At 32.8% G+C, this 13,115-nt stretch overlaps 9 protein-coding genes across 9 annotated transcripts; 4 read left to right on the top strand and 5 right to left on the bottom strand.

The window, feature by feature from the left end:
- The first annotated feature begins 36 nt into the window (after positions 1 to 36).
- Positions 37 to 693, top strand: Chro.60335 (transmembrane protein). Its single annotated transcript, XM_661456.1, has 1 exon — positions 37 to 693. The coding sequence occupies one exon, from the start codon at positions 37 to 39 to the stop codon at positions 691 to 693; it is 657 nt and encodes a 218-aa protein (XP_666548.1).
- A 47-nt stretch (positions 694 to 740) lies between these two features.
- On the bottom strand, positions 741 to 1,847 carry Chro.60334 (hypothetical protein). Its single annotated transcript, XM_661455.1, has 1 exon — positions 741 to 1,847. One exon carries the CDS (start codon positions 1,845 to 1,847, stop codon positions 741 to 743), a length of 1,107 nt encoding a protein of 368 aa, XP_666547.1.
- A 477-nt stretch (positions 1,848 to 2,324) lies between these two features.
- Chro.60333 (hypothetical protein) lies at positions 2,325 to 3,347 on the top strand. The annotated part of the gene is made up of 1 exon (XM_661454.1): positions 2,325 to 3,347. The coding sequence occupies one exon, from the start codon at positions 2,325 to 2,327 to the stop codon at positions 3,345 to 3,347; it is 1,023 nt and encodes a 340-aa protein (XP_666546.1).
- Positions 3,348 to 3,392: 45 nt separating this feature from the next.
- Chro.60332 (hypothetical protein) lies at positions 3,393 to 4,145 on the bottom strand. Its single annotated transcript, XM_661453.1, has 1 exon — positions 3,393 to 4,145. The coding sequence occupies one exon, from the start codon at positions 4,143 to 4,145 to the stop codon at positions 3,393 to 3,395; it is 753 nt and encodes a 250-aa protein (XP_666545.1).
- A 431-nt stretch (positions 4,146 to 4,576) lies between these two features.
- Positions 4,577 to 6,670, bottom strand: Chro.60331 (repeat organellar protein). The annotated part of the gene is made up of 1 exon (XM_661452.1): positions 4,577 to 6,670. One exon carries the CDS (start codon positions 6,668 to 6,670, stop codon positions 4,577 to 4,579), a length of 2,094 nt encoding a protein of 697 aa, XP_666544.1.
- An 817-nt stretch (positions 6,671 to 7,487) lies between these two features.
- Positions 7,488 to 8,270, top strand: Chro.60330 (hypothetical protein). The annotated part of the gene is made up of 1 exon (XM_661451.1): positions 7,488 to 8,270. One exon carries the CDS (start codon positions 7,488 to 7,490, stop codon positions 8,268 to 8,270), a length of 783 nt encoding a protein of 260 aa, XP_666543.1.
- Positions 8,271 to 8,681: 411 nt separating this feature from the next.
- Chro.60329 (sucrose-phosphatase) lies at positions 8,682 to 9,647 on the bottom strand. The annotated part of the gene is made up of 1 exon (XM_661450.1): positions 8,682 to 9,647. The coding sequence occupies one exon, from the start codon at positions 9,645 to 9,647 to the stop codon at positions 8,682 to 8,684; it is 966 nt and encodes a 321-aa protein (XP_666542.1).
- A 751-nt stretch (positions 9,648 to 10,398) lies between these two features.
- Positions 10,399 to 11,049, top strand: Chro.60328 (f11a10.2 protein). The annotated part of the gene is made up of 1 exon (XM_661449.1): positions 10,399 to 11,049. One exon carries the CDS (start codon positions 10,399 to 10,401, stop codon positions 11,047 to 11,049), a length of 651 nt encoding a protein of 216 aa, XP_666541.1.
- Positions 11,050 to 11,068: 19 nt separating this feature from the next.
- On the bottom strand, positions 11,069 to 12,874 carry Chro.60327 (CG2614 protein). The annotated part of the gene is made up of 1 exon (XM_661448.1): positions 11,069 to 12,874. The coding sequence occupies one exon, from the start codon at positions 12,872 to 12,874 to the stop codon at positions 11,069 to 11,071; it is 1,806 nt and encodes a 601-aa protein (XP_666540.1).
- Between the last annotated feature and the right edge of the window lie 241 nt (positions 12,875 to 13,115).

The following is a 13,115-nucleotide window of genomic DNA, read 5'->3' as shown; positions in this document are numbered from 1 at the left end:
GAAGGATTTAAAAAGTCTAAATTGAAATTTATTTCAATGTCAAATCTAATAGTATTCAATGCTGGAGGAGCAACCACTGGATTTAAACAAGTTCCTATACCATTATTTATTGGCGAACTTCAATATGAAGGACTCAAAGCAAAAAAGGATATTTGGGTATCTTCAACTATTGTTAAAAAACACTTCCCTGTTAGGAAAAAATTATTCGAGACTTTTTCATATTATAATGTGACTGATGAAATGTTGAATAAAATTACCCCCTTTAAGGTTCTGGAAAATGTAACAAACCAATTTATTCACTATCAAGGAGATCAGTTCAAACAAGTAATTCAACGTTCAACTTTTCATTTATGTCCTAGAGGATTTGGAAGAACTTCTTTTCGACTATATGAATCAGTCCAATTAGGAACTATTCCAATATATATTTGGGACGATGTAAATTGGATTCCATATGGGAATTTAATGGAGAGACTTGGAATAGTTATCCACATCTCTCAGATTGAGGATTTATTCGATATTTTGAACTCACTCAGTAAAGATGAATTAAAATTCAAATTTGAACAGATTAAGAAATTCAAACATTGGTTTACTTATCTGGGAATCACAAACTATATATTAAAAGTAATTAAAAGACTTCCTCCCGATATTATTTTAAAACAAAATATAGAAAGTAAGTATTTAGCATTATATTAAGAATTTAGATATTAGTATATAGAAAATGGAATTCGTCATTCTAAATATCAGTAATCTATTATACATTCTACAGTATGTATCATCGTCTTTGTAAGGACTGATGGTCTGAAGTTCCTACAAATCCCTAAGCTCTTTAAAAGTTCAACAGATCTTTCTATACTTTGTTGATAGATTTCTTTTCTGATTCTACGAGTCCTGTGAGGTTCGGGTAATGTTTCAGCTAATTGAGCAGCAACTTTTGTAGATTCCCAAAAGTCTGATTGGGTTTGTAGATTATGTTTGATATTGACAACTTTATTGCTTTTGTATGGATTTTCACTAGATGCGCCAGTAAGATCTTCAATATGTAATTCAGACTTATCGCTTTGCTCACTTCCCCAAGAATGTAAAAGAGATTTACTTTTTAAAGGAGAACTTAAATTGCTATAGTCAGATTGGTAGTCAGGTTCCTTATTTTTTTGTTTCTTCATATCAGATATTTCTTTTCTCAATAGCTTTTCTCTGAGTCTTCTTTTTGCTTCCTCAATTGGCATTGGCAACTGAAATTCATTTGGAAAAAACTCTGATTCACAACTAAAAGGTTCTTCTTGATTATTTTGAATATGTAAATTTGTATATTCAGAGAGACAATTTTCTGAAGAGTTATATCTTGTAATAGGTTGTTGGTGAATTGAAATACTTGAAGATCCTGGTGATATTAAAGATAAATTAAATGGACTTGGGTTAGGAAGAAAGCTTGAAATATCCATAGAGACGGAACTTCTAGGAGGAGTACTACATAAATCCTGGCTTCTATTTAAATCAAACCTCTGAGAACTGCTATTTAGATCGAATTCTGATTTATTTGAGTTGGATTCCATTTGTTTGATTGCTTTTGATGGAAAGTAATAATTCAAACATATCTGACAACTTTTTACTAAACTTTCTTTATCAAGCTGAAATGACTTATCTTCAATAATATTGATAATACATATCAATATATGGTAGGAGTACTTTGCAATGCTTCTCCTTTGAGAAAATATCTTTACTCTATTAAAGTCAAAATGAGTAACAAAACAGTTTATAAGATCACCAAATCTTTTATAAATATCAACAACTTCTGAATAAGATAAACTTTGCTTACATTCTTTTAGCTCTTTAATTTCATTAGACATATGCTTGAGAGACTTTTGTATGATAGAAGTTACTTCTCACGACAGAATATCTGTAGAACTCCACCATATTTGTTCTATTCCTTTTAATTTAATTACTGGCCTAATGTGACTCATTTAAACAAAAGATTTAATTACCATCTGAAGTTTCAGATTTTATTTAAAAACATATTTATCTGTGTCAGACGAGTCTTTCAGATTTTCTTTTTTCTTGAATATTTGAGGGCTTTTTTTAAAAAGCATGCAAATGGGAATCTTTTGGCGCCACTCAAGTAAGCATATTTATTATATAACAAAGATTTAATCTAATTGAGGAAAAAGAAAATATTAAAAATTTTGAAAATTAAAAAAAAAAGATTTAGAATTGTTTACAAATCGAGGAATAAAGTGAGAGTAATTATTTGGATTTAAACTTAGTATTTAATATTACTTAATGCTTAAGTTAATGTAGGGTAGTTTGAATTGATCAAAAGCTTATTAATGGAGGATAATTCGGGACTAATCAATGAGAAGGACTTTATGCTCAAAAGTCGGTTAGAGGTGAAGTTGAATGATTTGGAAAAGAGACATTTAGAGACTAAGGAGAGGGAAGCACAAACTGTTGGATTCCTCGAGAGAAAATTGAGACAAGTAGAATTAGAACATAAGACTGAGTTAAAGCTAAGAAGACAGTTAAGATATGAAGTAAATAATTTAAGAAAGAAGCTTCTAGAAACATACCAGCTATATAGTAATACATTAGAACACAATGAGCTGATGAGGAGCGAAATTGACAGGTTAAAAGGAGATAGTTTTAAAAGTAAGTGTAAACAAGTAGATTTGGCAGTTTCAAGACAGGTTGAGATTGAGATAAACGAATTATTTCAGAATGATTGCTACTTTAATAATGAAAATAGTAGATTCGAAAAAAAGAACAGGTTAAATTTGAGAGGTTTGAATGAATTTGACTTGAAAGAAAGTAAGCTTTCCATGAGTTTTGATGCGAGAAATGGAAGGCATTCCTTTAATAGAGGTTTACCTTCAAGAAAGAATTCATTTTTTGGTATTAACAGGACAGCTGAGAGGATCAAGATCCCAAGTGATGGTAGAACTCTGGGGAAAGCCATTTCAGGTAACGAAAGTTCTAGGGATTTAAATCTCAAATCAGAAAGAGCAAAAGATTGGTTAAATCAGATTGAGGAACTTTATAAACCTTTAGAGTACCCAAAACTTTGTAATAGAACGTACAAGAATGAGTTAGACTCGTTCTCTGGTATTGGGATAGTTGATAATTCTCTAAACATGGGAGAAGATTCATTTTCAGATGAAGAATATTACTCAGGGGAATACGATATATCAGAGAATACTGAAGATGTTATTACAAACACAGGATTTATAATAGACCAAATAAATCAACAAGATAAGGAGCTTTCTACACTTTTAAACAAAACTTTCATCAGTGCAAACAAAAATAGAACTGCCTCAAAAAACAAGTTGAGGAGTTCGAGAAGTGGTAGAAAGTAAAATGACACTGATAGTAGTAACGATAGCTAAGCTATTTCCTCTAATCTATATGCAAAAACCGCTTTCCCTAAGTGTTCTAACATGTCCATTTTCGCGGTTATTATTTGTTATATAACTGGGCTGAAACTGGCTGTGGAGATCTTGTAAAATAGGAACACTTTGATTCCTTGGCCCATACACCAGTGGACTAGATGGTAGATGATGCTCCTGGTAACGATTTTGAAATATGAGTGGTGTTGATGTTGCAGGCATCTTTGTAACTTTTGGCTTATATATACTGAAATGAAGTGGCGGGTAATATTTGGGCGGGTAATCTGTATGCTGTTTGATTTTCAAGGCAGCAGTGGGAAACCTGGGAGGGTCTGGAATAAGGTCGGGATCAGCAATAGATGATTCTGATTTTTTACTTGCTTGTTCTAGGTATGATATGGGTAGATCTCTGATGTATGAGTAGGAATCAATAAATTCAATGGGGTCTTCATCCAGAATAATGTTAACAATTCCTTGCTGGATCTTTTTTCCGACAGTAGAAAGTACCCTAGGCTTGATTTGAGCATTAATTTCTTTTATATGTATTTGAAATGTTCCGTTTGTAGGAGAGTAAGTAATCTTTATTGAATCTAAAGTTCCATTATATATTTGAATGGGAATACCTTTTTTTTCGAATTGTTTATTGATACTCTGTGAGTTTGCCCTAACATGGTCAACTTGTAGTCCTTGGTTGATGTCCCACTTAAGATCCTCAAGCTGCAAGAACTTTTTAAGATATATGTTAATTATATTTCTGATTATCTCCATTAACAGCTATCTTTAAGTAAGCACCTAGAATAGTTGATAACACTAATTTACTTGCTTTGGCTTTTTTTTTAGATCTTGCATTCAACTTTTCTTTTTTGGATATGGAGCTTTCAAATATCAATTAAAGTTTCTAGTAATCAAAACAGATATTTATAGTTTTTGAGCTCTTCTTACCTTAATTCTTGTAGGAGTTTGATTTTTAATGAACAATTGAGTTAAATAATTTCAAAATATTTGTATTTTTTAAACATTAAAAGGAAATGGCGCGAAATATTTGCAAGATTCTCTAAACCAATAAAGATTATAAATTAATAAATTAATATTCACTAATTATATTTCTCTTAGATAAATATAGATTTGGGGATTTAACATAATTTGACTGAAATTACTTATTTTTGGAGGATGAACTATATTTGGCAGTATATTATTGGCTATTTTTCGGAGTAGTTCCTTTGTTGAACTAGTAAACTAGGCCTTCTAGGAGCCTTTAGATTAAGTATAGATTGAATACTGTTTCTAGAAACAGAAACATTTGAATTATTATGATTAGTTTCTTCAGGATTTGAAGGGTTCGTTTCAGAACCTTTCTTTGGTAATTCCTGCTTGTCACCCGAAATGGATGATCTCGTACTATTGGCTTGAATATTTTCATTGTTTGAATTCAAGAGATTCTGCCTTTGAGAAATCTGGACTCCGCCAGAATCTCTTAATCTGAGATTTTCAAGCATTAGTCGAGTGTTATCCCTCTTGAGTTGATCAATTTCCTCGGTAATATGCTTATGAAGAATTTCAACTTCGACTTTGGCCCAATCTCTCTGCCTAATGTCTTTCTTGAGTTGTTCACGTTCTTTCTTGAGGCTTTGTACCTGATCAAATAGAGTTTCAATTTCCGCATTATTATGACTTGAATTTGTATAAGTGACAGATTTCCCACTTTTAAGTTGATCTAATTCCCAACCTAATTCTTCAACTTTACCTTCAAGTTCTTTGCAATGCTTAATAACAGCTTCAATTGAAGAAATTTTGTCGCTATCAATGGAATCGCCAACAATTCCAGATCTAGTTTTCTTTTGATTCTTGTACATATCACTGAGTACATTATCGAGCTCCTTTTTTAGTGAGTGAGCATCTTGTTCGAACTTTTGGTGTAACTTCTTTTCATGATAATATTGTTCAAGGATTTTTTCCTGCTCAGCTTTTAGAGAATCAAATTCTTTTTCTCTTTTCTTTATTTCTTCTTCACTCAAAACTAGTCTCTTATCGGTATCTTTGAGATCTTTAGTTGTTTTTTCAAGTTCTAATGATAAACGATGCTTCTCACTGGAAATAGAAACTAATTTTTCCTCGAGACTCTTAATTATTTTGTTTAGAGACTCTATTTCTATACTGTCCTTTTCTCCTTGTATATTTTCTCCTCTTAGCTTCCTCAACTCTTCATTCTTTTCTCTAAGCCTCTCCTCGTAATTCTCTACCAATTTTAACTGCATATTTTGCATTTCTTTTGCTTTCTCTTGGCTTTTTTTGGTAAAGTTATCAATAAATTCTGATTGTTTCTTTTCTTGGATTTTTATTACTTTTCTTAGCTCAGAATTCTCTCCCTGAAGTCTAATTACCCAATTTGAGTACTCTTCTTCCAACTCATCTAGTTCCCTTTGCTTATCCATAAGTTTTGACTCTATTAGTGCTTCTACGTCAAGTTTGTTATCATTGAATTCATACTCGAAAATTTTTTGCTTAAGCTCAAAATTTTCCTTCTTATGTTGTTTTATTAGGTAATTCAAACATTCAACTTCATAACTAATATCAATTTCTTTGTTACCAATGTCTTCTTCCTCCAGACTTTTATCCACAGGGTCGTTTTTTATCTGCTCAAAAACATCCTCAACTATTTGGGTATCTTTGATTAATTCTTCATCAAGCTCAAATGGTTCAATTATAGTCAGAGAAACCTCCATTCTCACCTTTTTGCTTGGCTTAACCCTAGTCAAATTCTCAATTCTACCTTTTAAATCTTTGTTTTCTGTCTTCAATGCTTTATACTTGTCTTTATACTTGGCTTGCTCCTCAATATCCATCGAAAGCAGTTCCAGTATGTTCAGGCATTTCTTCAAATTTTCCCTGAATTCGTCTTCAGATTCATTTTCTAATGATCCTTCCGAAGTTATCTTTTCCCCATTCAATATTTTATTTATTTTGCAACCAGCATTCATATACTTACGTAGCATAGCCTTTAAATATTCGTTGTATTTTTCTAAGCTTCTCACTATCTTCTGAGACTCTTTAAGCTGACTTTTTGCCGAAATTTCTCCCAAGCATGAGTCAATCTCATCTTCTTTTAGCTTCTTTATAAAAAGCTCCAAACTCTTCTGATTCTCTTTATAATCATTCAAACGGACTAGTAAATCCGTGTTTTCAACCTCCCTCCATCCCACCTCTCTGTTCAACTCACAGTTCCTTAAAAATAGTTCCAAATTCTCTTGAAAAATCTCATCCTGCTGCATTTGTGTTATTTTCTTAATTTCCATGTTTTTTTTGCATGTACCCACATTGTTTTACATGCTTTTTTCATGCTAGCGGCCAATTTACATACGAATTTAGGCGGGAAACGTCTGAATGTCAAAACACCGGTATACGCCACTAAAACATGTTAAAATTTGTGGACAAAGATGAAGGTCAGAGCAGAATGTTAAAATTATATGGTTTCGTTTGCAAAAATCGCAAAAATATGAGATTTATTCAAATTTGAATATTTTTCAATAATTAATGGTTGAATTTGGCGGCAGAGAATGTTCAATTTATTTGTTCAAGTTTTTTTAATAAAAAAAGCAATCTATTACGTGAAATTCAGAAAAGTCATTCAAAATCACAATATCTTATAGTCTTGGAAATTAAATTTCTATTTAGAGTTTCCAACTGCCTTATTTACAGCCAATTTTATGGAAGGTCTATTCTAGCTAAAACTTAACAAAAAGCAATAATATCCTTGCTTCAAAAAATCTGTTTTACTACTAATAATCAAAAAATTATTTAAAAAAAATATATAAATTATCAAATCTAACCAATAATCCGGCAAGGAGGGGCAAAAGTTTAATTTTTGTTATTTTACTGCCAAAGTTATTAGAGGGTATTTTCTATTAATTTCTGGCCCGCAGGAAAGATGGCATAAAATTACCAAACGCAAAGTAGTAGCCAATTTTAATATGTAGAGTAGAAGACTAACTTATTCAAACGTGTATGATAAAAGTTGAACCAAGTAGCCTAAAATAACAATTAATATACAATCAGTGGCCTAACTTGAATTGTATGCGTTCGAAAAACGTGTTTATTTATTAAGGAAGAATCATGGAATCAGAGCCCGTAATCAACCAAGTATTGGAGGAGATAAAGCAGTCAATTATTCTAATTAATGAATCTCTTGGATCGGAAAAGTATGATATATCCTCACTTTCTAATCTTTCTCTCTCTACAATCCTGGATATTTGTGATGTTAGAATTGTTGACGAGCTTCCGCCAATACAAACTAGAACCGAAGATCTATTAGTAATTCCTTATGAAAATTCCCAAGAAAACCTTTCTATATCTCAAATTCATAATAGATCATCTAGTTACATTATTGTAACCTCTCCAAACCCCGTCTCTACACAGAATGAAGCTATTGGAGGTGCGTCTTGGACCTATTATGATGACTGTGAATCCACAAGTGAAGGAAGCTTTTTAACTGAAGATGAAGACGATGATGGAACTTCTGACTCTGAGGTAGATATGAGTGATCTCGATCGAAGTTTCAAGAATAGTTCAGGCATTAATTTAGAAAAGAGTGATGATCTCTTACACAAAGGTGGCAATTGTAATAGTTTTATTGAGAAATTTGGGCGCAACCATCTCAATGACTCTTCAAATAATGAACACTTTAAAGAAGTATTCCCTATTTCTTTTAGAACCAACATTCCCTTGCTTTGCGAATCATTTGTGGATAATCAAGAAAACTCTATGTCAATCCCAATTGACTCAACAAATATTTTTAAAAGACAGCTCGTAAAAGAAATTAACGAAGAAGAAAGAAACTTCAAGATGGTTAAGTACGACTCCCAATTACCAATTGGAAGAGACCAAGTTTTCTATTAGTCTTTGCCTTATATATGAGACTCGGTAGCGAATTATTAGCTATCTATTCCCATATTCGGATAGTAGCCGTTTAGAATATATTGGATATAATGATAGGAAGGATTTCAACTATTATAGAGAAAAGAAAGAAAGAGAAAGAAAGATAGCTGAGTGTCTGATATACTTATCATTTGAAATGAGTTGAGTATCAGAGATATACTCAATATTTCCGATCCCCCGTCTTCTTGGGCCCCTCATTCGAATCGGGACCTGTATCTGGCTTTAAAGCTACTCAAGTTTCCGACTTAACCAAAGTCTAATCAACTGCTTGGACTGTCAATATTATAGGTGATAAAATCATTATGTATTAATGCTTGAATAATTCCGCCAGCATTTGGCAACATAGAAATGAAAACCTAATCAAGTTCAGATTCAATTGAGTGAAATACAAAATGACATTTTTGGAGTAAAACTTACTTTTTTTGGAGGCTTCAGATTCTGGCAAGCCATAATTCTACATAGGAGCTCACTCTGACTACTCAAGACTTTTCTTGACTCAGGCTCATCACTGTTCACTAGGCAACCTCCTAATAAGAAATCCTTGAGATCCTGTTGAGCATTTCCGACACAACAGTTTTTGCATCTCTCGATTGTAAACATATGAGCGTCATTTCCAGAGTCTCCGCACACCAGAAACCTTTCCAAAGGGATAGAATTCCCTAGAATCTCATCTTGGAGAAATATTATAGATAGGTGCTTTCCACCTTTATCAGGAAGCACATCTAAATATTTCCATGCTCCTTGTCCGCTAATGGCGAACCTATAGCTTTTTTTGTTTATTTGTATTTCCTCATACACTTTCAAAGCATATTCTGTTTTGATGGATACTGATAGACGAAATGGATCATGAAAGTTGTTTCCATTAATGTAATATTCTAGTCCGATCTTGTTCAGATTTTCTTGAATTTCTTTTTTCAATTCATCTCTGTTGAATGTTTTTCTTATGATTTCCAACCACTTATCCACAGGCCAAGCAAATAACCTGCTTTTGCACCATTTTGGGAACATGGGATTGACATCTTTGGTCACTTTCTCCTCGTCTCCCTCCTTGCTTTCAACACGCTCCCCCATGTCCTGGAATCTCAACAAGGAGAATAATTCCTCTTTTGTTACATTTCTTCCTATAGTATTCGATAACCTTTGACAAAATATCTCAAGATTCATTTCTTTATTTGGAAATTCATATATTTCTGTTCCCACCCCGCAAATTGCATAGTCAGGCCTAAGAAGATTGAATTGCTTTGCTGCAAGGAGGAAATCTTTGAGGTTCCTACCAGTTGAGTAGATTAATTTGGAATTATTGAACATATGCTGTCTAATCCAAATCTCATTGAACATCTTCAAATACTCGTCATGTCCTATCAAAGTTCCATCCAAGTCTGTTACAATTGCAATTGGAGGTCTTGAAACTATATGGCTTAAGTTTCCATCCTTTAGACAAAATTTTAGACCCTTTTTGGCATCTTTTCCTGACTCCCTCTCTGCATCTTTGATACTAATAAAGTAATTTTTTCTACCATATGAACTAGGAGGATTGTCCCATTCTGTTTTCTCAGTATTACACAAAACGAACTCCAAAAAAGCTCTAAATAGTATGAAGTTAACTTTTCAGACCTATTCTTCAAAAAACAACATACCTTTTTGTTTCCAACTCGATTGTATGCCAGTCCAAATTTTCCTCTAATGGTTTCATTTCTCTAAATACCCATTTCTGCTCATTATCAAAGAGGTTTTCTTGCTCATCACTGTAAAAAAAGACTCTTTCCCATGAGGAATTGTAAAACAACTGAACTCTGACCATATTTTCTTGATTAAGTAATAGCTGACCAGGCTTTCCTAAATCTAAAAATAGTAAAATAATTTACAAAACTCCAAAAATTGAATAAGTACAACTTTCAGAGTTACTCTAATTAAGACCTTGATTATTGTATATTAACCTAAACAGATGAATATGTATTCATTTTTCAACCACCTTTTCTTCCTTTTATTTCAGCAAATTCATGCTCGTGAACTTGTAGATTATTTTGGCGCAATTGGCGCCAAGGTGCTGTAAAAAAAACTAATAGAAAATGACTGCTTAAAAGAGAAAATGGACTATGAAAACAGAGGAGGCCACAAAACGGGTAGCGGAGCTCTGGCGAGCTCCCAGGATATTGCAATTGAGAGGAGAGAGAGACTTAGGAGGCTTGCTCTAGAGTCCATAGATCTTTCTAAGGATCCTTACTATATGAAGAACCACCTTGGACAAGTTGAATGCAGACTTTGTTCCACAATTCACACAAACGAGGGATCGTATTTGTCTCATACTCAAGGAAGGAAACACCAAACAAATCTGGCATATAGAGCATCCAAAGAGAAAAATTTGAAGGCTGTTGTGAAACCTCAGGCTGAAAATACAGAGCAAGCTAAGCCGAGGGCTCCAAGGATAGGACAACCAAAATATAAAGTCTCCAAGCATAGAGAAGGGTCAACTGGTACTAACTGTGTATATTGTAAATTCTATTTTCAAGAGATTCTTGAGGATCATGTTCCTGGTTACAGAATCATGTCTTGTTGGGAGCAAAAGGTTGAAAAACCTAACCCAAAATACCAATACTTGTTTGTGGGAGCTGAACCTTATAATACTATTGGAATAAGAATTCCAAATATAGAGCTAATTAAGCAAAGAACTCAAACATATTGGGATGAAGAGAGAAAAATATATCATATTCAATTATACCTTTCAAGTAGTAAACAATGAGTCAAATTCTTACCCCTATCTACTTAAGATTTGAGAACCTCTTAATCCAGAGATCCTTTTTATCATATGTCTCTAAAGATGTATTTTCCTGAGTACTTATAAATAATTCATTTTCTATTATAAAGTTTCTAACTTTTTCGATATTATCATTTGTTTCTCTTTTGATTATCCATAGTTCATTAATCTCATCATCTCCTGTCTTCACTGCCTGAAGAATCATTCTTTTGGAATTAGTTTTCTCTTCCATTTTATTCAACAAATCTCTAAATTCATTAAAAAGCTCTTCTCTTCTATTAGAGTCTCTGCATGAAACGTTATAAACAATGCAACCATCTTTTGTTAAAGAAACAATCAGCTTCTCTATAAACCCTTTAGAAAGAAACTCTACTCCTGGACACATAAGAGAATCATTCACATTTCCAGAGTTAATATCTACAATAATATAATCCAAAGAGTCTTTAATCTCTAAATAATTGTTATTAACATAGTCCAGTGCATCTCCAATAATAACTTTGGTTTCACTTTCGGAAAATCCAAAGTAATTTTTCGCTACATTCATTACATTCTCATCAATTTCAACTGCAGAAATATGGAGTTTAGGCTTTGAATAAAACTTTCTCAATATTGAAGCTAAAATTCCTCCTCCTAAGCCTAAAATGAGAGCGTTTCTCGTTTTGTCTTGATTTTTAGTATCCAAAATAAGACTTGAAACCAATATAACTCCTACATAGTAATTTGAAAGTCCACTTAAATAGTCAATTTCAATTGTTTTCGAAACATTTCTTCGAATTACTACTTCAGACTGAATAAGTCTTGGGCTTGACCTGAAAATCATTTGTCTCTTCTCAATCCCAGACTCTTGAATATCATAAACAAGTATTTCCTTAGAGTACTTTGAATAGCAGCTATAAATACATTTTTTCTCTAGATTCTTGTCTCCACCTACAGTTAGAATAGGGAATCTGTTAGAACCTTTTAAAGCTAAAGGAGAGATATTATTCGAAATTTCATCCAGGATTTCCTGTTCACTCACTTTCAAAGCTTCTTCTGAATCTGAATAGAATCTTGAAATCACAATTAATCTCTTACACTTGGCTTGACTACAAATTTCTTCAAATCCTTTTCTTGTAGAATAAAGCCAATCCTGTTCCTCTCCTAAAGGTACAAGAAGACCTACTGTAAGCTTTCTTTTCTTTTCTTTGCTCATTGTATCATATACAGTGATAAAAAGGCTATTCTTGGATTCCTTTATATTGAGCTGGTATTCCTTTATTTCTCCTGGCATAAAATCACCAATATATTTGTTATTCCAAAACATAGCAGAAAGCTCCTTAAGTCTTTTTGCTAAAGTCCAAATACACTGACCTTCAGCACTACAAATTTCCTCAGTCCCAGATCCTCTGAATCTGAAAAATGACTTCTCAAAATTCTGAGAATCACTTTTATTGATAATCTCAATATAATATGGAAGAAACTTTGAATCTTTAATTCGAACTAAAGGTTCAACAATAACCTCAATACCTTTATTATATAACCCCATACTTAAAGCTTTAGCTACATACTCCTGGCCTAGAGTAATCAAAATATACCTTCCATTTGGAGCTAAAAGATTAATGGATGAATTCAAAAAATCAGTTGATTTTTTTCGTGAAGAAAGTCCATTCTCAGATGCACTGTCTGATAAATAAGCATCCAAAAACCCTTTGTCTATAATCGTATCAAATTTTCCCAAGTTTTCTGCCTTCTCAACGTAATTATCAAAGTTTTTCTCAATATCCATACAAATCCATTTTAATCCTTCCCTGGACTTATTTTTTTCTCTCATTAACTCAATAATCTGACTTGAAAAGTCAATGTTTGTAATATCTGTAAAACCTTCATCATACAATTTAGCTGGAAGAGTGGAATTTCCACATCCTACATGCAAAATCCTCTTATTGTCTAGTTCTGACCTGCCACTAATACGTAAAGATTGTATCAAAAGGTCTCTCAGAACCTCAAAGTCTCCATACCATTCAAATGCTCGGTTACTTTCACCTCCATACTTCTTAAAGAACTCGCTCCAG

Source organism: Cryptosporidium hominis (genome assembly GCF_000006425.1).
Source record: "Cryptosporidium hominis TU502 chromosome 6 CHRO016111, whole genome shotgun sequence".
NCBI lineage: Eukaryota > Apicomplexa > Conoidasida > Eucoccidiorida > Cryptosporidiidae > Cryptosporidium > Cryptosporidium hominis.
Note: the sequence above shows the minus strand (reverse complement) of the source record. Positions and strands in the feature narration are given on the sequence as shown.